This window comes from Corapipo altera, unplaced genomic scaffold (genome assembly GCF_003945725.1).
Source record: "Corapipo altera isolate COAL_440 unplaced genomic scaffold, ASM394572v1 47, whole genome shotgun sequence".
Classification (NCBI taxonomy): domain Eukaryota; kingdom Metazoa; phylum Chordata; class Aves; order Passeriformes; family Pipridae; genus Corapipo; species Corapipo altera.
In genome coordinates this window covers 1,943,869-1,969,644 of record NW_020884897.1, presented here as the reverse complement: position 1 = coordinate 1,969,644, position 25,776 = coordinate 1,943,869, and the positions used below count along the sequence as shown (strand labels likewise).

General features: G+C 40.3%; 1 protein-coding gene across 2 annotated transcripts in view; it reads left to right on the top strand.

The window, feature by feature from the left end:
- Nucleotides 1-366: 366 nt before the first annotated feature.
- ITGB1 (integrin subunit beta 1) overlaps nucleotides 367-25,776 on the top strand; it is a 44,319-nt gene continuing 18,909 nt past the window's right edge. Inside the window, exons 1-6 of one of the 2 annotated variants that reach the window (XM_027648536.1) lie at nucleotides 367-480; nucleotides 20,048-20,117; nucleotides 20,362-20,447; nucleotides 21,979-22,201; nucleotides 24,033-24,203; nucleotides 24,519-24,757. In XM_027648536.1, coding sequence (XP_027504337.1) covers nucleotides 472-480; nucleotides 20,048-20,117; nucleotides 20,362-20,447; nucleotides 21,979-22,201; nucleotides 24,033-24,203; nucleotides 24,519-24,757 — 798 coding nt within the window. In that variant the 5' untranslated portion in view covers nucleotides 367-471. The remainder of the gene's footprint in view (nucleotides 481-20,047; nucleotides 20,118-20,361; nucleotides 20,448-21,978; nucleotides 22,202-24,032; nucleotides 24,204-24,518; nucleotides 24,758-25,776) is intronic. The other variant, XM_027648537.1, reaches the window with a different exon arrangement.

The window sequence follows — 25,776 nt, the reverse complement described above, 5'->3', positions numbered from 1 at the left end:
GCATTCCTTCGACACCGGTGGGGAGCGGGGCGGGCGAAGCAAACACTGCCTGCCGCGGGACAGTCCCGTCCCATTCCGGGGGCTGCGGGGCGGGGGTCGGGCCGCCGGTAACCCCCAAACAAGGCGCTGGTGGGCGGCACCGGGGGAAGCGGGGAACAAGCGGGAGTCCCGCCTCGGGGAGAGCTCTCCCTTCCCTGCCCGCCTTCCCTGCCCAGAGACACCGCCCCGGCCCGGCTTGACGGCAGCGGGGAGGAATGTGTTTCCGGGGCGGGCAGAGCGGCGGAGCGCGGCCCTCCCCTTCCCCCCCCGCGGGCCGGGCTCCCGCAGCAGCTCGGAGCGAGGCGGCGGCGGGCAGACAGCGAGCAGCGAGCCCGGGCGTCCCGCCGCGCCCAGCCCAGCCCAGCCCAGGACGCCGGGGCAGAGGGAGCCGCAGCGAGCCGGCGGGCCGGAGCGCGCCCGCTGCCCGGAGCCATGGCCGAGGTAGCGGGAGGACGGGCGGGGGTCGGAGCCGGCCGGGAGCGGGGTGAGCGGTGCCCGTGTCCGCCCGGGCGGGTTCCGGCGGGGGGCGAGGGGAGGCGAGCGCCGCTTCCCACCGGGCGCACCGGGAGCCGTCCTGTGCCGCTGGTCCCCAGGCGCCCGTCCCGGGCGGAGGAGGGGGCGCCGCTCCTCCCGCCGTGCCCGCCCGGCGCGGTGGGCGGGAAGGTGCCGGGCCCGGCCCGCGGCTTCCTGTGGCGGCGGGACGGCGGGCTCGGGCCTCCCGGGCCGGGGGGGGCGGCCGGGCCTTTGTCCGCTCGGGGCGGCCCTGCCTGGGCAGCGCCCCGACCCCTCCTCCCCGAGAGGGACCGAACCGGTGCCGGTGCCCGAGGAACGGGCAGCACTCGGCTGGGAAAGTTTGGTGCGGCTTCCCCGGCAGTGCGGGTGAGGGAGGGCTCTGTCCCCTCTCTCCGTGCCCGGTCCGGCGGCGGCAGAGCCGAGGGGGGACGGTGCCTTCCGCGGGAAGCGGGCGCTGGAGTTACAAGAATGGGAACGTAAGGAGTGAGGCAGTGAAGGAACTTGAACATCCAGGCGTTTGACCTGCACATGTCAGTGGAAAGTGACCACTGAGAGCGGGGTATGTCCGGTTTGAATGACGGGATGATCGCAGTGCAGCGTTTTGACCGCTCAGTGCGGTCAAGCGTGTGTGTTTTCTTGTCGAGGATGGCTCTGAGCCTCTATAGCTTGGTGTAAGTTTGTGTCGGGCTGGAAGTGGGAACGTGAGGCCTCTGTATGCCATGTTTCACATGGAGATTTCTGAAATTACTGCAATAGGAGCGCAGTGTTTTGTCTCCAGTTATTGGCTTCCTAAACCGATGGTTGGACGGAAACATGAAGCGATAGGAAATTTTTTCTGACTCACTGTTTAGCCCATGTCAGATGCCTTTGTCTTATGGAATAAGTGTCTGACTGTCTGTTAGATTCATCAGGTAGTCTTTGTAACTATTTATGAAAAAAAGTTGAACTGTTTATAGTTCCTTCTGCATTTGTCCACGACATAATACAGCAGTCCATTCATGCCAACACATGTGCACATACCTGTTGGGTGAAAATGTTGATTTTTCTGGTAGACTTGCCATTGGTGCTGCAGTCTTGTTCATGCCAAGATACACAAACCTTCAGGAGTGAGGATTGTCTCCATTCAGATTCATAGAACCACTCATGGCTAGTGCTGCTTGTGTGCTAAAGTGTTGAAATGGAGCAGAACTTTACATATGTGAAAACAGATTTAGATAATGTCTACTTCTGGCACATTAATCATTTGGTAGGTGATGCTGGCAGCATGAGGAAGAATTAGGAAGTATTGTGCTACTAGAAAGATATAAATTAGACTAAATTAAACAAGACTTTAAAAGTAGTGAAGACATTCATTGTCCACATCCATGCCAGTGATGAAACTGATGATTCATTCTCCTGTCACAAAAACTATAACTTGCCTCTGGCAAATGATTAAGTAGCATTTTGCAAGCCTGCCTAGGGCTATATTTATAAGGGTTGCAAAAACAGTGAGCCATTGGCAATAAGTTGGCAAGATGTTGGCAAGATGAGACAAGTTTAGGATGTGAACACCTTCAGCTTTTGTCCTTTTCAAAGATGTTTCATCTGAAAGGTGCAAAGCTGACAGGCATGCAGAATTAAATCTTACCTTAATCAAAGTTGAAGCTGGTAAGTGCTGTATCTGTTTGCCACCCATATGATAAATGATCCAGATTTATTTAAAAATTAATTGTCAGCAGTTAAAACTCTGGTGTTCTTTGTGTGTGCAGCCAGGGAGCTCTGTACGTTCAGTCGTCTGATCTGTGCCATGTCATGTTCCCAGTGATGCCCACCCTTGTTAAGAAGTGAATAGGAGGGATGCTCATTTCTTTAGAATATACATGAATTTCTGATTTAAGTGCAGAATTCTGGTGTTTTGTCTTGAGTTTTAAGTGACTCAAGTGGTTAGTCTTCTACCACTTCCTTTGGGAAGTGATTCCCAAAGCTGAAAACAAACTCTCCGGAAACTTTCCCTGCTGTTCTTTCTTCCTGATTCATTATTTCATTCCTCTGCTCTTAACCATCCTCTCTATACCTCTCTTAGGGATTTGAAAAAAGCTTGTTTGCTGTTGCAGCAGCTCAGGAAGTAGATAACTTGGGTAGCATAAAGGCAGACTTGGGGAGAGCCATGCACACATGGGGTGGACACGTGCTATGGTCTCCCTTGCCCTGAATATAATTCCCTCACTGCCACTGGTATGAGTGCTCTTTAGTTTGTAAATAGTTGTCATGCCTACCTTTCCACCCAGTCTTGATTTAGTTGAGTGATGTGATGCACACTTAAACTTGTGGTTCTCCCAGCCTCTCATCAGCCTGCTACAGGCTTCCTGGCTGGCTGTGGCTCTTGGTAACGTGGCCTTCAGAAACAAGCTACTGCAGCAGGACTGCAGCTAAGCAGGCTGTTAAAGTGCCTCCTCCTGATGAGACCCTTTTTGCAAGCCATCAGCAAAGGCTGTAGTTCTGGAACAGATTCCATCCCCACTCTCTTTCTAGTGGGCAGACATGCCGAGTTCCTGCTGCTGCTCTCCTGCACGCGATCCAGGTGCCTGGGCTTCTTCAGTGCGGACCTGCCTGTGATCCTGGTGCAGCCCCTGCTCGTGCAGGGAGTGGGTGCTGAGCTGTGCTACCTTCTGTTCTCTGATAGTTGCACCCATTACATGGCACAGGGAGTGCATTTTGAGGGGGGGAGTCTGGATGGAGCTTTGCTGGCCGTTGGTATACCTGACTATCCTCTTCCTCCTCACTCCTTTCCAAATGGATTTTGTACCCCTTCCATTTAAGAGAGGCTAGTATAATCAGTGAGACATAGCAAAAATGAATTTAAAGCAGGTAAGGATTTTCCTAATCAGTATTAATCACTAGCTTTAAGATTGCTCATGACACCTTATGTGGCACTTTTGAAGGGATACTGATTACACAGATCCAGAAAAATCAGAATCCAGACTGCACAGTAGCAGAGCCTATTCTGCTTTACTTGCTCTACTAGAACTTCAAATGATTTATTTTTTCCATCTTTTTTTTTAGAATGGCCAATCCCTTTGGCATCCTTTTAATTCTTAGGAGCTTCAGTCAGCCCTCTGAGAGGCAATCCTTGTTGGGAGTGCCTTTTTTTTCTTTTTTTCCTTTTCCTTTTAAGCTTCTCGGGATCTATTGGTAGAGGTCATAAAGCAATTACATAAATTAAATAAATCTTAAAAATGTAATTAAGGCAATATGTAGTTAGATTTATTTTGGAAGTGTCATTAAAAAGTACTTGCCAGTATGTGTGCTGTTCCCCTGTGACTAGATTTTAAAGTCATCTGCTATATTCTGTGCCCTGTAGAAAATTGCCTGTCTCCCAGCAGTAGAAAACTCAGAGTTAAGTCTGTGTTTTCCTACCTCTCATCTCCCGTCTGTTTTTGTACTGCTGATTCTACAAATTGTTCCCACTCACTCTACTCGCCTTGCTTTGAAGTCACGTACCAGTAGTAGCATTTTCCCTGGCAGTTTTAACATTGCTGCTTAGAGGACTCAAGATTTTTCAGGCTGCTGCTGTGCTATATGTGTGCGTGGATGTTTTTTAGACAAACACATGCATCTCAAAGTTATACAAGAAAACAAGTTTTTTGTGTTGGGGAGAGTTAGCTGTTGTTTCTGAGGAGGATGTTTCTTTGCTTTTCAAAAGGAAGTGTCAGAGATTCATGAACAAATTCTGCAGCTCTCTCTCCTGGACAGATATTGGCAATATCTGCATCTGATTTAATGCTATTGTGTCAGAAAATTGAAATTTTTTGGTTAGCTGAAGAATATTGTCATTTATGATACCATCTCCTTTTTTCTGTATAGTTCCTCCTTGCTCCTGTTGCTCTGCTCTGTGGTGTATTCTGTTGCCAACATTCTGAGAAAGATGATGTTACTTGTCATGGGGTAACCACAGTTAGACCACAATATTGACCAGTATTTGTCAGTTGTTGTGGTTATGGAGTTTCTGGGGTAGCTACAAAGCCATTTTTGTGTTTACCCACAAATGGGAAGAAAAATTTTAGTTCTTTTTTTTTTTTCTTTTCTAATTTGTCCTGCCTAGGTGTGGTCCAATAACCTAAACATCTAAAACTGTAAATCAGAATAAATTTATGACTGTTTTCTAAACTTTCTTTTCTCCCACCACTTGGATTAGTGAAAGTACCAGTGAAAAGTATATACGTCTTCATTGTAAGAAATTGTCACGTGCTTTAGCTGTGTGAGTTTCTGGCCCAATTTAAGATGTGTGTAGACTTGCTGAATAGCTTCTGTTGGGAATGCCACACAGAAAGCTCTGACTTCTGTGAATGAAAAATGAGACACTGGGCACCTCACTATACATCACTAAGGAGTTGGTTGTCTTTTTCAGTACTAAGGGTGCTCTCTTTAGCAGAATGTTGTTATTAAACATCCTGTATTTTTGTAATAACCACCACCTTCCCTTACTTTTGTATTCTTAGACAAATCAGAGTGGTTAGTGGGGTTCCTAGACCATTGTATTCTGCCATTAACAGATTGAAGATGTTCAGAGAGATGGTAAAGTCACTAATGTAGTACAAAATTTGCACATAACCAAGCACATGGTAGGGACATTAGCCTGATGAGACTAAAATATTAATATTTTCTTTTGGGAAAGGTGATAAAATTCCTACCTGACCTGTAATCCTCTTTGGGATGTCACTGAGCAAAGGCTCTCTTTAATGTATTAGTGAATTTTTTTTTTTTGCTGTATCTTTCTCATTTCTCTTTACAGTCTGCTGCAAAATGGGTTATGAAACATACTTTCTGTCTTAAAAGCAGTTTCATGTGCTTTTTTTTCTTTTCCAACAGCAGCAGCAAAATACCATGAGTATTCTTGTGGTTTTTATTGGAGGGGAAAGTTTTGAGTAACAAAGTTGAGGCTGGAATCTTAAGTTTGTTATTGCTAGTAAGAGCTAAGAAGATACTGATGTTTTCTTACTATTCTTTTCATTCCTTTTTACCACAGAAAAACATTTTGTGTATCTGATAAATTAATGCAATTCTCATGTTCTGCCAATAAATCAGTAGTTTTCTGTTTATAGCTGGTTTCTCTAAAATTCTAATCTGTAAGACCATGTTTAAGCACAGATTCTTCTTAAAATGCTCATAAACTGTAGCATATACAATATCTAATATCAGTATTTGCTCCCTCAAATGATTGTCTTCATATTTGTAGTTCACTTATTTCTGATTTGTGTTTTGTATGAGAACACTTAATTATGCTTATCTTAGTCGTAGTTTTGACTCACTTTTTTAAGTTCTGTTATTGGTACATCCTAGTGCATAAGCAGGAAGGAGGGCTGTTGTTTATATGAATTCTTGTTGGTTTAAACTATGATTTCTGTGTACTACTTAGAAGTACTTACATGTAGTTAATTTTCTACTGTGGCTATTAACAAATTTTTTACCTTTATAGATGTGCAAGTAAAAGCACTTTAGATGTGGAAGCTGAACGGAAAAAGAGAAAGCTTTCTTCTTTTCTCATCCTTTGTGGTAGAATGAAAAACAGTAATTATATATTGAGTTGAACTGAAACACTGAACTTAACCCTCATTCAAAGATGACTGATTTGTGGTTATCTAAAAGAGAAGAAAAATAATTGTATTAGATTAATTTAGAAGGAGTCAGTATTTCACTTAGGAAGTGGTGCTAATGTGATTCAGATATTGTTGTGTACTTCATCCCTGTTTGAAAAACACACCTGAGACTGGGACATTTAGTTTGGCATAATCTTGACATTGAAGTAAGTATTCAAATAAGGATGAGGAGGCCATTCTGCAAAGGAAAAAGGAGGGTAAGCTGTCATTCTAGGGTTTCTTAATTTTCTTTGGTGGAATTGTAGTTTAATGTGCCCTAATGTGGTGCTACCCTTGGGCGTTGGCACCGAGAGTCATGTCTGTCTCTTGTGCAGCTGCTTTACGAAGCCCTGTGATCTGTCTTCACCTGCTCTGGGTCTTTGCAGGCTGGTAGGACCTGCTGGGAGTGATATGCTGTAAAGCAGAAGATCAGAGGATGCTCTCCCAATGAGTGGTGGGATAACCAGAGTGTCAGGAGCATATTGGGGACCATAGGAGGTCATCTGAAGGACCTGGCATTCTAGTAGCTTGGCAGCATGCTCTGCAAATTCAGTTGCTTAAGTACCAGATTGGGCAACATCCAAGTTCTGCCTAGACCCTCAGCTATCTGGTTTTCCAGATCTTGGGTGAAAGGGGATTTGTGTGAAGATGAGTACAGCTAAAAGGAAAGCCTATTTTTTGAATTGGAGATAAATACAAAAGAACGTAATCTTTTTGATGTTAAAAAAAAAAGCACTCTCCCAGGCATTAAAGGGTGATACATTTTAGTAGTTGGTTATCATTAAATTTGGATTAAATTTTGCATCAGGATGACTTCTTATACCACATCTTTGATAGTGGAGTGGCTGAAGACTTTGTGCTGTCCAGTTAGCAAGTGAAATGCTCCCTCTTCTGATAATGAAAAGGAGAAACGAGGAAATCTTTGCTAGCATCTTCCACAAGATTGGCTAGGGTAAGCAAGGTTGATGTGCTGCCAGTGTGTTCTGGCTGTGTTTTTTTTCTTATTACACTAATATTTTATTTTCTTGTGCATTAGGAAATTGGTTTTAGTGGGCATAGGATAACGTCAGGAATTAACTTCTCGTAGGTTCCATTTGTGCTTTTGCAAGGTTGTATTTAGTGTACGTTACTGTGCTCCCTTTCTGGTGCTAGCTAAAGATTGTCCCAGCGCTGGAAGGCACACTACAGCCCAGCTGCACAAAATACAAGTTTGCTGGTTTTGTGTCAGAATAGATGAAAGATCTGTCTTTCAGTTGGGTGTGAATATAACCTATGTGCATTTCCAAAACATCTGTAAGTGTAACATTTTAGAAGATAGCATTTGTTCATTGCCTTTACTGTGCAGTTCAAAAGCGGGGAAGATTTTTTTGCGTTGTTTTTGTCACTTGTATGCAAATACAAATTTGCATGGGAAATTAGTGTTCAAGAATTTCAGTGTAATTTTTCCTGGGTGTGGACTTGAGCATAAAAAAGGAAACAGCAAATTTCCTTTTTTGGAAGTATGTATTGTACATATCGGCTACAGGTTGTTTAAAATTAGTAAGAAAATCGATAAACAGCGATAAACATTTTTTTCTATGTGTGTGTTATCTCCCTCCACTACAGATGTTGTTCACATAACTTTTCATGTTACATAGCCTTGTTGCAGATATCTCCAGTTTCAGAGAAAAACTCAACTTCTAGATTAAGGAGTAATTACACTGTGTAAGATTCCTGTCAGCATTTTTACCACTGCCAGCTGACCAATCTGGAGAGTGTTTGGATAGTAATAAAAGAGCTTGCACAGATACTGCTTCTTTTTGGTGCATAATTCCCTATGCAGTTTCACTTTCTAAATGAATAATGTCCATATTTAATATGATTAAGATTTGCTTGTAGCTGGAAGCAATTTTGATACTATGTCTCTGCAGAGTTTAAAAAAAAAAAGAACTCATTCATTAGTGATAACTCAAAACTCCACAGTACACAAGTGGTTTGCAAATTTATCTGAATTTCATATTTCGTGAAATGTTCCAATAGCCTTTGGACCATGAATTCTACTAAATATGTGTTTTGTTTTTGTAGGAACATGGCTCTGCAGCAGTTTATACCAATGTACATCTTAACTGTCCCTCCTGCCTGTAGCTGCACAGTTTTGCCATCCTTCTTGCACCATCTGCACCAACAGTGGAAATCATAAGAATGTTCATTAAGTCATGGAAATAGCTGTTCTGGTTGAAAAATAGCTTGGCAAAAAACTAATTTTCATCTAGATCAGCTGTTTCATCAGAGTGACCCCTGTGCGTTACGAGGAACAGGAAAACGTGCAGCTCACAGCAAGAGAGCGTGGCACTGTGGCAGTCCAGAGATCACTTGTCATAAACTGCTGTGGAACCTCACAGCATCTGTTCATGCCAGTTTTAGTGCTCTTCTGACTTGAGTAATCCATCTTAGCTTGCTAGATCAGGTGAGAAATAACTCAGCAAGGAGTTATTGCTCAGCTTGTTCCACTGCCTCAGTTTAGAGGTGAAAGTATCGACCACAGTTGGCACGAGATAGATGAAGGGTGCGAAGCGGGGAATTTTAGGGCCTGGAGAAGCTGAGCTGTCTCTGCTGTGCACACCTACTTGGCTACTTTGAGAAACCTTATCTTTTATTATCTTTTGCAGTGCTCTTAGAAGCAGCCTGTGGACTCCAGGCTTAAAATCCTGCTCTGGAAAGCAGCAGAAGTATATGAATAGGCAGATTGTTCAGGCAAGGACTGTGTTTTATAAAGTACTTTGTGATATGTCTGGATCTTTTCTTTTTTTTTTAAGAAGTCTTTTAAGGTTGAATTTATTTTTCCCTGAGATTGGTGAGCTCAAGTGCTCAAAGTGCTCAAACTTCAGAATTAAAATGTGGATGAAGTCCACTGTTTGTTTTACTATGTGCTTCTGCCTAGCCAGTTATCACTGCCAGTGAATTAATAGTCAACGTTAGTTATATATATAAAAATATATAACATGCATATGGAAAATTAAATATAGAGAGAATTAAATGTATATTAAAAATCTCATAGATAGATACAGATTTAGAAGGCTGTATGTAGTTCTGTGGGATGATCAGTTTTTTATTATTTCTGCACGTTCATTTTTCTGGACATTTACCTGACATTAAAAGAACATTGAGGATAAGAGTTGTTTCGTGCAAGTCGCATTCTAAATTGTGTTTAAATAGTGAATATATCGCAAAAAGTGAATATATAGTGAATCTTTTTAAAAACCTGCAATTAAATATTTGGGTCCCATCTGTAAACATTACTCTGTGTACTTGCCATTCAAATCCTGAATTAAAATATGAACAAACAACAACAAAATAAAAACCTTCAGTATTTTATTCTCCGCTTGTCTTAATTTTTTTTGCCAACTAATTTATTCTAATAATCTGTAAAAATAAAATCATAGTTCCCCAAACTGACTGGCTGTGTTACAGAACGTTCATAAGCAATTCATCCAAGGTCAGCAGGGAAGGAAGGTTGGGCCATGACAGCCTGAATTTAGGCTGGTTTAGCAACAAAGAGCCTGGTGTAGTTTTGAAAAGTAGTCAGTCCGACAGCCACCTGCCCCTTCATAGGAGCTGTTTCCTCAGCACTCCTCTGTCCATGTGGAGGTCTGGTTTTTGCAGACACTTACAGAAAGTGGCGTTTGATGTGGAGGAAAATGGGATGACTCAAGGTCCAAGCTGACCTGACTCGGGATAGTAGTGGGGGAGGTCTATGAGTGGGAGTGCAGGGTCAGAGGTTGCTTTTTTGGAGATGCTGTAGCACTGCTGTTCCTTTCAGCAGCAGTTAACTCATCTTGGTTTTGGTTGCTGAAACTATACCCTGAGTGTTAATGATAGCTCCTGGTGGGTGAACACTGCCCTACAACGACAGAGTTTCCGCTGAGTTTGCTCTTTGTGGTGTGCCAGCTTCTGACTTCCTGCAGTACCTGCAACAATAGCCAGTGAGACATTTGCAACTGTTTGCTCTTAAAGAAATAGATGAGCAAGACATTGTATTAACTGAAATTCTCTAGCTTTTTACTTAAGAACATACAAGCCTCTGTTCTGCTTTTCCTTTAAAAAAAAGCTTGGATTAAAGTAAGTTTAGCCAGATGTTGTGACAGTCATGGAGGCCGTACAGCCTCGGAAGCATCAGTTACAGTCAGCTGTGTAAGAGCTATATTTATATGCTCAACTAAACTTTTTGTTTGCCCCTGTGTGGATAAACGCAAGGTTTAAGTTGCACAAAATTAAATAATCTCTTTATGGGAGCAGTAAGTGGTGCAGAGTGTGAGGGAATTTAATACCATCACAAGGAACAGACACACGTGTTTTATACTAGAATGACTTAAATCATTATGTGGCATTCCTAATTGTAATCTGTTTGTGATGGAACTGCTAAACTTAGCCAAGAAGTCTTGTAGACTGGCAAGACCTATGTAAGCAAGCTAAATATTCAAATCACGCTTTTTCTCGCCAAAAAAAGGTGCCACATTTAAGCAAGAGAAGAAATTAATTTATTATAGCAAAAAGGACTGGTGGTTCTAAAAACTTTTGAAAAGTAGTGAAACAACAGAGATTTTTTTTTTTCTCTGTTCTAATCACAGTTGGGTAAAGAGGTGCTTGTGATAATGAAAATCCTGAAATTTTGTTACGGAAAAATGCCTACTGATAACAGTGAGATTGGGTACAATGATAATTCTTACAAATTTGTGGAGACAATATGCTTGGAGTCTGTAAGGCTGTGAAGTACTCAAACTATTGGAAACTTCTGTTGGAAAGAGCATATAAAGTGGATATATTCGACAGTGACAGTGTTAAGGGGAAAAAAATTACATGTTTTTGTTAGTGACACATACTCATCATATATTTATCCTTAAAGAGGAAGCTGTTTAGGTCTGCATGTATAAAAGTGCTATAGATGCAGAAAACACTTTCAACCACAGTATCAGTCGGTACCCATGGGCTTGGTGTGTTAGTGGTTTAGTGTTGGAGAGGTGCTGCCTTTGCAAGGTGCTTTCACACCAGCACAAGCAGCATATGTACAGATTTGATTGTTTTGTCCTTGCTTAAAATTCATAGAGCTTCATAATGTCCTTGTAGGAATCCCAGCTTTCTGTGGGCAGGATGCACCCACATGGGATTTCATAAGCACAGTAGTTTGCGAAGTGTAGAGTAGCAAGTAGCTGCAAACTGGATTTTCAGGAAAAAAGGTATAAATGTTTTAGTTTAAGCTAGTTATAAGTTATAGGTAACCAAGAGTTAAAGCACATTGCTGGTGTTTTAATTAGATGTAGCTGCAGGCTTCTGAGTGCTCTGCTGGAGAATATGGAGTTGTATTTCTCTCCTAATTTAATGTTGAACATTAAGCACAATACACCTGTTTGTTAGTGTAGTTTTCCAAAATAGAGTTGTCAGAGTTTAAGCTATAAATTGCAGTCTGTGGATAACTGCCTGGGGAAAATAGTTACATAAGCTTTGGTGGAAAAAAGAATATTTTTCTCACGAGAAGGAGCACGTCACTTGGCTTCTAAACAGTTTCCTATATGTGGTGATCGTACACAGATTGTTTGTTCACATGAGCTGTGTCTAAGTACTAGGCTTCAAATTATGATTCAACAGGCCAAGAGAACGTTATGCAAATAGTCTCTTTGCATTAGCACAAAGCCAGGGACAAGGATGGATAATACAGCAAAGTGGAGCTCTTAAATTAATAATTATTTGGTACTGCTATAGAGGTCTAGTCATGAATTACGAACCATCTGTGCAGGGTGGTGTGTAAATACACTTTTGAAATAAGGTCCCTCCTTCAAAAGTGGTGCTAACTAACCAATGTTAGTCCTGTCTGCACCACAGTGCTCTCCAAAAGTCGTGAGAACAAAGGGAAGAGATCAAGGTTGCACATGGGATTTGCTGACTAGACAGCTTTGTCAGTACCAGTGTCTTCATGTCACCCCTGTGCATCTTTTCTCATTCTTTTACCTTCTGTCACCATTGTCAGCGTGTCTGGACATGTGTGGCTTCTGAAGTAGAAATATGTTGTGAAAAGACAAATCACAGTGTTATATTTGGGGCTGTCCTGTGCAGGGCCAAGAGCTGGACTTCAGTGATCCCTGTGGGTCCCTTCCAACTGTGAATAAATGGAGTGGGCTTCAGCAGTACTAGTATTCTTTACAATTTGCTGTGGAACTTGTTTTTGCTTGTGATGAGTGTTATTTAGGTTTGCAGGATTGCAGGAGTTTGTCATTAAGTAAAATTATCAATAGATTTTGCTAATGAAAACAGTTACAAAAATGCAGTGAAATGCAGATAAAAGTACACTGAAATAAAACATGGCATGTAATGTATCCTAAAAGTCTACATTCTGTTGGTTTCTCCTGATTTTCCAGAAGCTACCTGGGTGCCTTTATTTCCTTGTTGGAGGATAGGAATTCACTTTAAGTCCCTAGACAAGTCCGTATAGTTCAGATTGGTCGGGTCTGTGTTTAGAGAGGGATTTCAGCTCAGTGTGCACTAGTGAGAGTAGTCATCCATGATACAGGAGATTTGCAGTTCAGGCTCTCTTCTGTGTCTGAGTGTGAACATACATCTGTTTCCCTTCACTTTCCTACAGGTTAGGGCATTTGGTGAGAAAGAAATAAAATTCATGCTCCAAATCATGATCCCAAGACTCTCTTTGTTTGTATGCATGAACAATGTGCTGTAAATCTGTATATATTACAGGGAATAGGATCTGGGACCCCACTTATATCTTTCTTCCACCTCCCACCATATGAGTGCTTCAGTAGATAAACAAGAGACAAAGCTATCAGCTCATTTTCTGTCTCTGTGCCTTTCATTCTTTGTAGCAGCCTTGGTTTAATAAAAGAAGTGGAGATTGCTCTTTCTAGTATATCCTGTAGAATGATAGAGCATTCCCAGGAAATATAAATGCAAACCCTTTAGGGCTGAGGAGGGACTTTAGCCCAGTTATCTTACTTCCTGTGTATGCCTCAGTACTGTAAAATATCTGGGATCCATTACCACCTTCTGTCGTGCGAATTGTGTCCTAACTGGACCTACCACTTTTTATCTTAAGGTGGAGAGATGTCAGATAGCAGAAAACTTTATCATCTGCAGTTGTTCTGAAATCAGTACCACTGTTTTTTCTGATTATAGAGGAAATTTATGTCTTCCATCAAGAAAAATCTCCTTCCCCACCCCCATTCCCTGCAGCCAGGCACCTAACTTGGGCAGATTTGTTTCCACTCAGTAATTCAAATCAAGACCAAAAAATACTTTTCATGAAAATACCCAATTGCTTTTTATTCCGCTATTTAGAACTGTCAGTAAGTTGAGGGCTCCTGTGAAATCCAGGAAAAAATACCAGTAAATTCTTTATAAAAGCAATAATATGGTCAAATGGTGTGAGTGCTTGTGAAGTTAATGGTTCTGTCTGGAAGCAGCTGTGTCCTATATAAACTAACAAACCCCCCATACTCTGGGGACACAAGCTAATACCATGAACAGCCTTCCAGATCTGTTCTCATGAGCTGTGGCCCTGTGCTTTTACATGAGTATTTTCATGTATTCAGCTCAAGAGGCCGTGTGATGCAGGTGCCCATGCTGGGATGTCAGCAAGATCCACAAGTCTATTTTAGAACCTAACACTTACTGATTTTTCCCACTGAATCTAGTCTTTTTTGTGAAATTTAAGCTACTTGTTTTCTTGGCAAATTTTTTAGAGCTGTATGAATAAAGTAGGGTAATAATGTAGTATAACTGAGAATATTAGCAAACCAGTTGTGTTACTCTGTATGTTTGTCCACTATACTAAGCACGGGAGCAAGGCACAGTAGTTTCCATGCCAAACTTGAAGAACTGTGAGATGTTTTCTCATGGATCAGGCATGCAGAAATGTGTATTCTCATCTCTTTTTGGACTCCCAGCCTGCAGGAGAATCTTCTGAACTAACCAGTGACGTACACTAATTACAGCAGATGACCTCAGATAACTGTACTGGAATGGAGGAGATGGTCTCCCTAACCTAAGCAGAAAGTCAGTTTTCTGTAGATTTTAACTCTCTTGTAATTAAAACTTAAGATCTTTATTATATATTATTTTGATATATGATGCCCCTCTAAAACAGAGTGGTTATGGAAGTGCTTTTCATGAGTATTTGGAGACTATGCTTGTTTTATTCCATTAACTTAGAGGTAATAACTGACAGAGAGAAATAAGGTCCAGTGTGAAATACTGTTGTTTCTTTTAGGCTGTAGCGTCATGGTAGCTGAAGCTTTCTCAGGAAACATTTTGAGTAAGCACTCTTGATGTGCTGCATTTTTTGTGTAAAATCTATTTCAGTGCTAAAGAATTTTTTATTTTGCTCTTTAATCTAGGTCAGCATCCCATTCTTTCCATATTATTGCAAGCAGTTCAAAACCTGGTTTAACGTCTGTGAAGTTGCCAGGACGAGAAAGAACACTGTGGTCTTGATGAGCCTTGCTGTCAGTAGGCTGGTAGGTAGGCTATGGAAGGAAGGCTTACTTGTGGCATTCCAATTTGGATTGGAATGCTGCAAAGTCCTGCTCTTGAGACTGGACTTAAGTTGTCCATCTTGACTGTTCCCATGAAGTTCATTTCTCCTACATGGGGTTACACTGCTAGCTCATCTCTGATGATGCAAGGTAGAAGTTGGGCCTCTGAAGAGCAGCCATCACGGGGCTGGTCCACATCCAGGGAACAAATAGTTTTGCAGGCTGAGTTAAGGTTTTGGTTCTTTGATTAAAATTTCTGGCAATTCAGCCATCAGTGTTTATCCCAAATCTCCGTTTGCATAATGAAGAACGCATCACGTAGTTTCTTAATGGTGGTCCTGGAGTTTGCTGTGCAAACACTGTATTCCATCTATAATTCAATATTACAGTAACACTGATTAATTAAGTAAGATAGCTGTGAAGGTCACCAATGAAGGATTACCATTTTAAAATTTGTTGGAAAGTCTGCACCACAAACTTGGAAGTTTTAAACGAAAGTAACTCCTTGGTGTAAAACACTTTTTTATACCATGCCTTTCTGAGCAATATACGTCTCTCAAGACAGAGCAGCAAGATACCATTTTACCACTTTCTTTTTCAACAAATTGCTTCTTTGCAGTGAATAGTTGTACAAAGAGATATGTTTGAAATTGTTGCTGTCAAGGGTACTTACAGGTCGTTGCTAGAGGTTTGTAGTATCTGTGTAATTGATGTCCAATGTCACATACATTCTCCAGTCCGTTCTTTTTCCCGTTTTTTTCTGAAATGTGAATGGGATTCATCTTGCCAGTCCATAAAATTCGCACTGAAAAGCATGGCCCTCAGCAACCACCAGGAAACCTTCTGGAGCGAGGCAAGAGAAGAGGGACCTTTTTTAGCAGGGTAACCATCGAGTCCTGAAGCAGGCGTCTCGAGAGACTATTTAATTCTGCTTATTTTAGAAACATGTCTCTTCCTGCTCTTTTTTTAACCAGAGCCTTCATGCCTGGGGGTGGGGGCTTGGCTGCGTGACCAGTATAGTCCAGCACACAACCACAGGCTGTGGCTGGGAAGCAGGATCTTTTGCTCCTCCTTTTGCCCCCCCATCCCCCCAAATTCTCTTTTTCTCCATCCTCATCTCACCACCTCGGCCATGCCAGGACAAGTGTTTTTGAACCCAGGGGGCAGAAGCAAGACATTTTCTTTGTTGGATTAGTGTTTCAGCCAGATCTTTTCTTTGCTCCAGCACTCCTTGGTGGCCACACTAATGCTGGCATTGGTCAGAAAGGAAAGTAGTAAGAATAACCAACCAGGATGTTGATTCACGAGGTCGAATAATCAACAAGGAAGACGGGGCAGCTCTATGAAGTGACTTTCCATCCATATACTACATGAAAGTGGCTGTAAATATAATCTCAGCTCTAAGAGGAATCAATTCCATACAGCGTTTCTGAATCAAGATTTGATTCCATGGAAACACAGCTGATGCAAAGAGGTGTCAGTCTGCAGGAAGCACGAATGCTAGTCCAAAAGTGTGAGTTGTATATTCATTTCTAGGTTTGTAAGTGTAATCAGAGTGGTGTGTGGGCATGTGAGTAAGCTGGCTGGCTGGTTATGGCCTCAGAAAGGTGGCATCTGCTCATCAGCTCAGCTCTTACTGCACACTTAGATGTCTCCCTCGTGGTCTGAAGTGTGGTTGCATGTTTCAGTAGAAAACTTTGCAGTAAGGCACGATTCAGTATGCAATAGGGGCAGATTGTAGTGTTTTCCTTTGCTTCCATTGGCTTGGTGGATGCCGGATTACAGCGTCACATGAGGAGTGGCTTAATTATCAGTATAAACTATGGCCTGTGTCAGGTGGAGTGAAGTGCTGAGGTGGAGGGTGATAAGAGGAGGGCAGCGTAGCCATCAGTATTTAATTTCAAAGGAATAAATGTGTCTCTAACTCTTACCTTTTTTTCTTCATCCTGTTTGCCCAGTTAATTTTCAATAGCAGAGATTCTATTGCAGTTCTAATAAATAAATTTAAAAAGCTGCAAAAGGCTTTTGTGCTGTGGAGTAGTAAATTTAATGTCTAAATATCTTGATGATTAGCAGAATACAAAGGTTCTAAATGTTCGATTTGCAAATTCAAAATTCCATGGAGGAATAATCCTTCCTTTTTCCTGTTGTCACTTAATGAGTCTTTCATTTCAAATTAAAATCTCCAGAGATTTCCATCAAAGCTGGTTTTATAAATAAAAAATTTTCTTCCAGCATTGCTGTTTGTCAAGACAGAAAAAAAAAAAACCAACATGGAAAGCAAGGAGTCCAAGCATTCAAGGTTATGTCCATATTTGTTTTCCTAAAATATTTAACAAATACAAAGTATGGTTCACAAATGTGCAGAAACAATTTGAAGATCAGTTTTTCAACAGTACACCATTTGCAACCTTTTAAAAAGAATCCAGCTGATGATATAGTTGTTAAAGAGATTTCAGTTCTTGGCAAGCTTACTTTCTGTAAGCTTTGAGCTGCTTTTTTCAGGGAGGAAAAAAATTACTTTTTCAAGGATTCTGGAATATTTTTCAATGACTTAAAAAAGGGGAGAACAAGTATAATAGAAAATAGTTAAATGTTGCACAAAAACATTAATTTATTTCTTGTAACATTGGGCTTATTTTTCTGTGCCTGTCATCTGTGGCTGAATACTGACACAAAGTTGAGTTCCAAGGATTTCAAAAGGCTTCCTCTAGTCGTCTGGTGTAGTTAGGAGTTATTTGTTTGGGTTTATTCCCTTAATGGAAGAATCTCCAACAGAGCAGTTCCTGGTGCTGTCTGGTGACTTGCAGGGAATGCGTTTGACACCTCTGGGACCAGGCTGCTGCAGAGGCCAGGAGGAGGTTTGCAGGCTGGGGATGTGCATCGCTTTGCTTGCATTGAAGAACAATCAGAACTGAATCCAAATGAGCAAATCTCTGCTCGAGTTTTTCCAAAACTCAGCAGCTGGATAAGCTGTTAAGCCACGGAGGCGAAGGAAACGAGAGAGCTCGCGTGTGTCGGAGGGCAGGCGCTCGCTCTGGGAGAGGCATTGGCTTAGCCATATATGGAAAAGGACATTTTCCTTGTTAACTTTACAGGGAATCTGTGCCCAGAACTACATTCATCATGCGGATGCATTTCCACTGGAACGTTTCTCTTCCAAATGGTCTTAATCATAGTTTTAGCACTGTGTCACATCTTTGCTGACTTATTTATATAGTCTGTGTGGACTTGCTGTGCTTCCGCTGTTAGTCTGCCCTAAAAAGGTGAACTGTTTATAATTTTCTCGTTTTGGCTAACAGAAAGGACGGTACTAAACTGATGCCAGCAGCTTTGGGTTTCTTTTTCTCTGAAAAACCCACCCCGTTCTGGGCTGTACTTAAAGCAAAACTGCTTCTCAAGTAACAAAATATCCTTTCACTTGATGGAAGTAAGGTTTGCTGAACAGAGAACATACCTACCATAAAACCAGGAAAGAAGGAACCTAAAGGTTGATCAGCCTGGTAAGGCCTTGCCCTCTAGACTCCTGGTCCAGTAGGTGAGCTCCCACACCGTGTAACCACTGTCTTTCCTAAGCTTTGGTTCAGTCCCTTCTTCTGTGTTCCACCTACTCATATTTGTTGGTCACGGTTACCCTCTGATTGACATTTGTGGTTGCACAAGTTGAATTTAGGTGATAGAGGAGGCTTAATAAAAAAGTGTTCCTGCAACAGAGTTTTTGCAAATGAGTGATCACCTCTGCAGCAATGGGCGGTGGGAAAAACTGGAGTAACATGTGTGCCATAGGTAATGTTCAAAAGTTAAGTAAGATATAATATATTCACAGTTCAAACATTGGGGGTTTTATTGTCAATAATTTCTTATATGCTTATGCATAACATCCAGCAGAGCCATTCCACAGCATATTATCTTAATTCTCCTGAGTCTAAACACCACTGCCTGCCCTCTCACTGCAGCATCCACTGAAGAGCGGGCCAAAATGATTTATCAGAAAAACATGAACTGTTGTTGGATACAATTTGTTAGCAAAGGATTGGCTTCTGTTTAAAACTTCCTCCATCAGCAGCCATCCCTTCTCCGTTAGGTCTGGCTGGATGTGCAAAATAACAGCTATGTTACAACCCTAGATCCGTCTGGGAAAACCAAAGCTCAACTGCTGTACTAATTTAAGCATTGCCCACTTTGTTGCTAAGTTATATGAAAAATAGTACATCTTCTAGAAAAATGACGTTGGTTTTTGAAGGGTCTGCCAAATTCACTTTTCCTTGGCTATATTGCAAGATATTTTTTAGAACAAAAAGTTATTAAGAATATTGTTTCCAGGATGACTGGAAAGGCTTTAATTAGCAATAACATTTTAGGATGACCAAGGAAACTGGCAGCTACTGTTCAAGTTCTCAGAATTCTTACGATGAGCAAAAGAGAAATAGAATTTAAAATACTACCAAAATTTAAAAGATGTGATAACTGACTCTGGCTGACTACCCACTATTAGAGTAGAAGAAAATTAAAAAAAAAATGGTCTACTTGAAACCTATTTTAGAACTTAATCCTCTGCAGTATTAAGTGAAGTCTCTCAACTAGTTAGGGAAAATGACAAGTCAATAGTTTATAAGTATTCAAATCTTGTTTTATAAAGCATGTAGATTATATAGTTTTGATGTAGGTATTTTTCCTGCCAGACTTTCATTAATATTTATAGCACTGAACAAAGTATAGAGTCTTTTTTCTTTGATATGGATTGTATCCATTAATTTTCTGTTGTCTAAAGAAAAAAAAAAGGGGCAGATTTTTTATCAAGGCTGCTTTACGGTGCCTATTGTGAGAGAAAATTTCTGGTTTGTAGTATAAAGTGCAAAGTTAAGCTGTAAAATGCCCTTTGAATTCTGAGGAAAATGCTTTGGAAAGGGCCTTGGTATTTATCTTAGAGATTTGAATATAGAAGCTCTGTTTCCATCTTGTATTTCTGTGGTGTCTTTATTTAGAAGTATTTCTCTGATAATGTTCAGAGCATAAACATTTTTTTATAAGATGTTAAAAGACTGGTCTGAGTTCTTCCCCCCCCAAGTGAATAGCATTTCCCAATTTCTCATAGCTTGCTGATTTACCTAGCATAAGAATATTTCAAAGTATTTCCAAGTAATTTAAGAAGCTACCCTGTTTCATGTCTTCTGAATACAGTGTAGCCCACAAACATGTCCAGCTGGTACATCTAAGATAATTTGATTTGCATCTGCTCCGTGTTCCTTGTCTCCTCTGAAGCACAGTTACATGTCTGCAATTTCACGCAATTTTTTATTTTCTTTTTGGTACTTAGTCATTACAATAAATTATACAATTTGGTTTTCTGGTTTTGTGTTTCAGACTACTTTAAAATTGTTCACATATGCTGGGGTCCTCTGTTGCTTGATATGGAATGGATTTGCTCAGCAAGGTGAGTCACTTGATTACACTGCAGTAGTTTAATGCTGCTTTAAAACTGCATCTGATTAGCAGTTATTTATTTAGATAGATATATCCTCATTAGACAAATGCTAATGGCAGTAGGTCAGTCATATCTCATGTTAATAATTTGTTCGTAGTTAGAACTTAGTTTACAAAGCCAGAATGAAACAAAGTAAAATTCCGTTGTTAACACCTTTTTATAAATGAAGTGACCGATTTGGGTTCCTTGCCAGGTGGAAGCGACTGCATAAAAGCTAATGCAAAATCGTGTGGTGAATGTATACAAGCAGGACCAAACTGTGGTTGGTGTAAAAAAACAGTAAGTGTTGCAAGATTTCTTTTATGGTTTGGGGTTTCAAATTTTAGTAACTAGTTTAACTGTATAGAAATGTCTGTTTTCTTTACTAATAGTTCCCCCTAGCTACTCAATTTGATAGTTATTCGTACTTAAAAAATCAGATACTGTGATTTTCCCAATGTCCTGATTTGAGTATAAATGCTTTTCACAATGTGTTTACTTCTCGTTTTCCAAATCTTCAGGGTATACAGACCCTACAGGCCATCTTCATAGTTACTTAAAATGTTCCTACATGGAATATGTCTGGGTATGCTTAATTATATTCTTCCAGTAACATTAGAGTAAGAACTAACTTTAGACAGATGTAGGTGGAGTAGGGGAAGAGATCGAAGGGTTTTTTTTATAAAAGAAAGATGTTCAAATTTTAGTTTTCTGTTATTGGTAGACTTGAGGGGTAGGAGATTGGTTTGTGTGGGTGGGTGGTTTGTTTCAGAATGAAACAAAAAGAGTACTTTCTTATGTTAGTAAAAATTAAGTTCAGGAAATTACAAAATATAAGGTGATCTGAATTTGTGTGACTTAACCAGTATATGGTGAAGTATCTTCTTCAGGTTAGAAACAGAAGAAAATGCTTTCTATAGTTTTTCTTTGGTTTGTTATTGAAAACTGAGAAATATTCCTGTTTCTTGTTAGGAGATAATAATGTATATTTATTTCCTTATAGTACCTACTTACTATCCCCCAAACCAGCTTGTAAACTTTCAACAATTAATTAAACTGACTAACTTTAAAGTTTGGTCTTGAGCTATCAGATTCCTTGTAGGTCTTTGTCATCAAGAACTAACAAGCATTAAGATACATTTATTTATATGCATATTTGGGAGGGGGCAGAATCAGAATTGCCAAGTATCTCATTTAGAAGCCTTACGTATTTATCTTTGAGGTTAAGGGCTTTTTTTATGTTTGAGGTAATTTGTTGTTCAGAACAAAGTTACCAATTGGTTTTGCTTATGGATCTTACTTTCAGATTGAACTTCCCCAAAATAAGAGTTGTCTGTCTTTGCCCTGCTCTGTCAGCATATGGCCATTATTTTGTTGTAGAATACCAAGCTACCCTTACGTAATCTTTAATTAAAAAAGAAAAAAGTTAAAAGGGAGGGTAGTTGCCAAGCAGACTGTACAAGTGGATTCACATTATTGATGACTGTGAAGATGAAAGCCTTTTCCACCTGCTGTCACTTTTAGAGCAACCAATTTAAATAGATGTCCTGCATGTGATGGAGGTGACATTGCATTTTATTTTTTTCTTTCATCTTATTTACGTCTTACACACAGATAAGTGTAAGTAGAATCAAATTCCTGGACTAAATAGTAATCACTGATGTATCATTTAATCACTGATGTATCATTTAATACATTTCAGGACTGTGTGTTTTATTACTAAACTTCAGGGAAAAAAATATGAAGTCATTGTGGAAAGAGTTACTGTGGGTAGAGTGCAACAAATTGCACATAGCTGTAAACTTGATACTCTTTTGCCTGTGTTTTCTAGGACTTTTTGCAAGAAGGAGAGCCAACATCTGCCCGCTGTGATGACTTGGCAGCACTAAAGAGTAAAGGCTGTCCTCTGGAAGATATAGAAAATCCCAGAGGTAGCAAACAGGTGCTCGAAAACAGAGAAGTAACGAATCGTAAGAAAGGTGCTGCAGAGAAGCTGAGACCAGAAGCCATTACACAGATCCAGCCACAAAAATTAGTACTGCAACTAAGAGTCGGTAAGGACAGTTTCGTTCTAGTCTCAGGATGATTTTTCTGCCACCACCACATCTGCATTTTTTGATTTGAGTGTGTAACCATTTTGTTACAGAAATTACTATTGCTCAGATAACCTGAATTGATAGCAGAGCTATTCAGGTCAGCCCCAGGTGTTTAGATACTTCAAGTACTGTTTGATTTTTATGAAAGATATTATTACTTGTTCCCAATAGTTCTTAGGAGAAAATTGATACAGCATGGACTGATACGTGGATCATAAAGGCAAAAATGTTTTGCTTTTAGTATTCTGTAGTTGTTTTTCTTCAGTGTGGTTTCTTAGAGTGAAAGTAGAGCAGTGAGCAAAAACTTAGAGAAGTTATGAGAGCATTTCCTTTTGCTTGAAGTACTGCTGCTGCCTGAAGTCTGTGTGTCTGAATGGAATGGTTGTGTAGCTATGCAGCAAGATTTTTGGATTGCTGTGTAAAATACTTTCCAGAGGCTAAGGATGTGGACACAGGACTACAGTAATGAAAATAAAGTAGATGTGTACCATTTCTATCCCCTAAAGACAACTTTCATGCAAATGGCAGGGGCTGGGAGGAACAGGACTGGTGGATCACAGTTCTTGAACACAATGGAGATTGTCCTTAAGGAGAGTTCTTAGGTACTGTAGACACGTTGAATAGCTGCCTTGTATTTCCCTGGAGTAAAAGCCTGTGCTTGGGGTCAGCTGCTTAGTGGTTGTTGCATTAATAAGTGGAAGGTGATTGTGAAGCAGCTCAGCATGATGTGGAGAGGAAAGAAATGAAAGTTATTTTGCAGTTTTGGTATTGCCCCTGTTTATTTCTAATGTGAACTTTTTCACTTTAAACCAAATTATCGTTTCTCTGTTGACGCTGAATTTTCTTTATCAGAACATACCAGGGACCTGGGCAACCAGAATATAATTACCCAAAAGATTATTACTCTGTTTATAAGCACTTCTGTTGGTATAAGTTCTCTGATGAGGGACTGTGTACTGGCAGAGGGGGATACTTGCTTTCTGTGCAGGCTCTTTTAAATGAAAATCTAAATAGGTTTTGGTGGTTGTTTTTTTGTTAAGCAAATGTTTCCTAATTATTAAGTGAACTTAAGCAGCAGCAATATCACCATTTAAGTTCAGTGACTGAAGGGAGCAGGGGGGAAAAAACTTGAAATTCTATTCCTTACTTCATATAGAATACTTTTCCATTTTCCAGGGAAGGGGGCGTGTGGGATGTTTGTGCAATTTTTCTGCACTGTCTTTCAACATCAGAATGAGACTATGTGCTTCTGTTGGTAAAATGCAGGGTCTGGGCTTACAATCACAACAAAGAGTAATTTACCATTCTCTCAGTCACATTTCTGCGCTCTCAGCCTGGTGGTGCAAAGTAACTTGCAGTGTTCCATCCAGAACTGATTTTTCTTGTGTAAACCTATTTAAACAATGTGGTTTTTTAACTGAGAACTTTTGGAGTCATCGCAGATGAAAATAGGTGTTGAAAATTTGTGCTATTAGATCTCACAGGAACCTTGTTAAAACGATTGCAAGTGTGAAGATTTGAAATTGCAGCAACTATCTGAGGCTTGATTTTTGGCAGGCTAGTATTTTGTATGGGGAGATAAAGTATCTTGGAAATATGAAGTTGAACATGGGAAAGAAACACTTCTTGACATTTTCTTCGTCATAATTTGATGTTAAGCATTTTAATTAATCAGAGAAAATTAAAACTTCATAAGTGCTTCCAAGCCTTTTCTTAGAAAGGATTTTTTTTGTCAGTGCAGTTGTGGAATTATTAATGGTTTCTATTTGTTGTTTAATCTCTGAAACAGGGGAACCCCAGACATTTTCATTGAAATTTAAGAGAGCTGAAGACTACCCCATTGACCTTTATTATTTGATGGATCTCTCTTATTCTATGAAGGATGATTTAGAGAATGTGAAAAGTCTTGGAACAGCTCTGATGTTCGAAATGGAAAAAATAACCTCAGATTTTCGAATTGGTAAGAAAGATTTGCCTATTCTAAAAAAATAATGATTAAAACCCCCAAGTTTCCTTCCTGATGTTTTTCACATGATTGTATATGAAGAGTAAATTTTTTTTCCAACTTAGCACTATTATGTGAGATGTTCTAGTACATAAAACCTGTTGAACAACTTAAAGAGTACTTAGTTTTGGTGGAAAGAGGGGAACATAAACAAGTATGAGAGCTATTTCTGATGCTAGCTCACCTATAATGTATTTGAATTCTGTTGTGTCATAATATAAATGAGACTTCCATTCTTCAACTTACAGAGATTTTATTGTTCTTTCTTAGGATTTGGCTCTTTCGTGGAGAAAACTGTGATGCCTTATATCAGTACAACACCAGCCAAACTCAGAAATCCTTGTACAGGTGACCAGAACTGTACAAGTCCATTTAGCTATAAAAATGTGCTCAGCCTTACCAGTGAAGGAAACAAATTCAATGAACTTGTAAGCAAACAGCACATTTCTGGAAATTTAGATTCTCCTGAAGGTGGATTTGATGCAATAATGCAGGTCGCAGTTTGTGGGGTAAGTGTGTGTTACTTTTTTTTACTGCTCTGTTAGATGAAATTATTTGAATACAGCCTTAGTGTTTTGTGGTGGCTGATGTTGGAACATGTTATCTCACACGAACAAGACAGGATAGATGAGACAAGCTGCATGGATACCTGTGTTTGGCTTTTGTGGAGAGCTCTAGTGAATGAATGAAACTGGGAAATGTGAAGGTGCCGAACAGAAGTCATGTTGACAGCAAATAGATATGTTCCCAAGACAATTTTTTTAAAGTTTGCTGTAGAAGAAAAGTCAAGTTCTACTTAAAAGTGTGTGAAATCCTGAGTAAGCAGCTATTCTCAGATTATTTCAAAGGTCTCTAAGCTTCTTGTAATTGTGGTTGCAGAAATTTGGTTTATTATAACTTCTACTGATTTCTCAGAAGTAGATGGAAAGCTTTATTATTTATTTTTGAAGATGTGAAGATTCTTTGATGTTTGTGTAGCCTTGACAGACTATTCTATGCTCCTGTACGAAATGGACTCCCAAAAAATCAATATCCAAGTTTATTGCTTTGTTACCATATTATTTTCGGTGTTGAGCAATGGACTGGAGACCTCCTGAAACAATGTAGAGTCTTGTTTTAAAAGTGCAGTGTTAATGGTAAGCCTTGTAGATTTTTTTGGTGGTAACTGGTATTATATGACACTTTCACACGATCTTCTCTCCTTCAATTAGTTAGGGCTTCAGCTCCATGGAATAATTTAAAAAAAATAGGGAAGGACAGGTTACAGAATTAGGCCCTGCAGCTGTGGGCCAGGATGCTCATGGGACAGTCCTGTGGCAAGCACTGTGCTGGGTACAAATCTGCATTAGGTTGGCAAAGCCTGGTGATGCTGGGCAGTCCAGACTGCAGCAGTGCTGCTCACCAGCATTCCCTGTGCTCGGGCTGCATGGCTGTGGCACAGGAGTGGACTTGGCATTAAAGAGCTGGACTGATGTGCCTGATTTCTAAAACCCTCTCACTCTTCAGATGCTCTAGTGAGAACTGAACA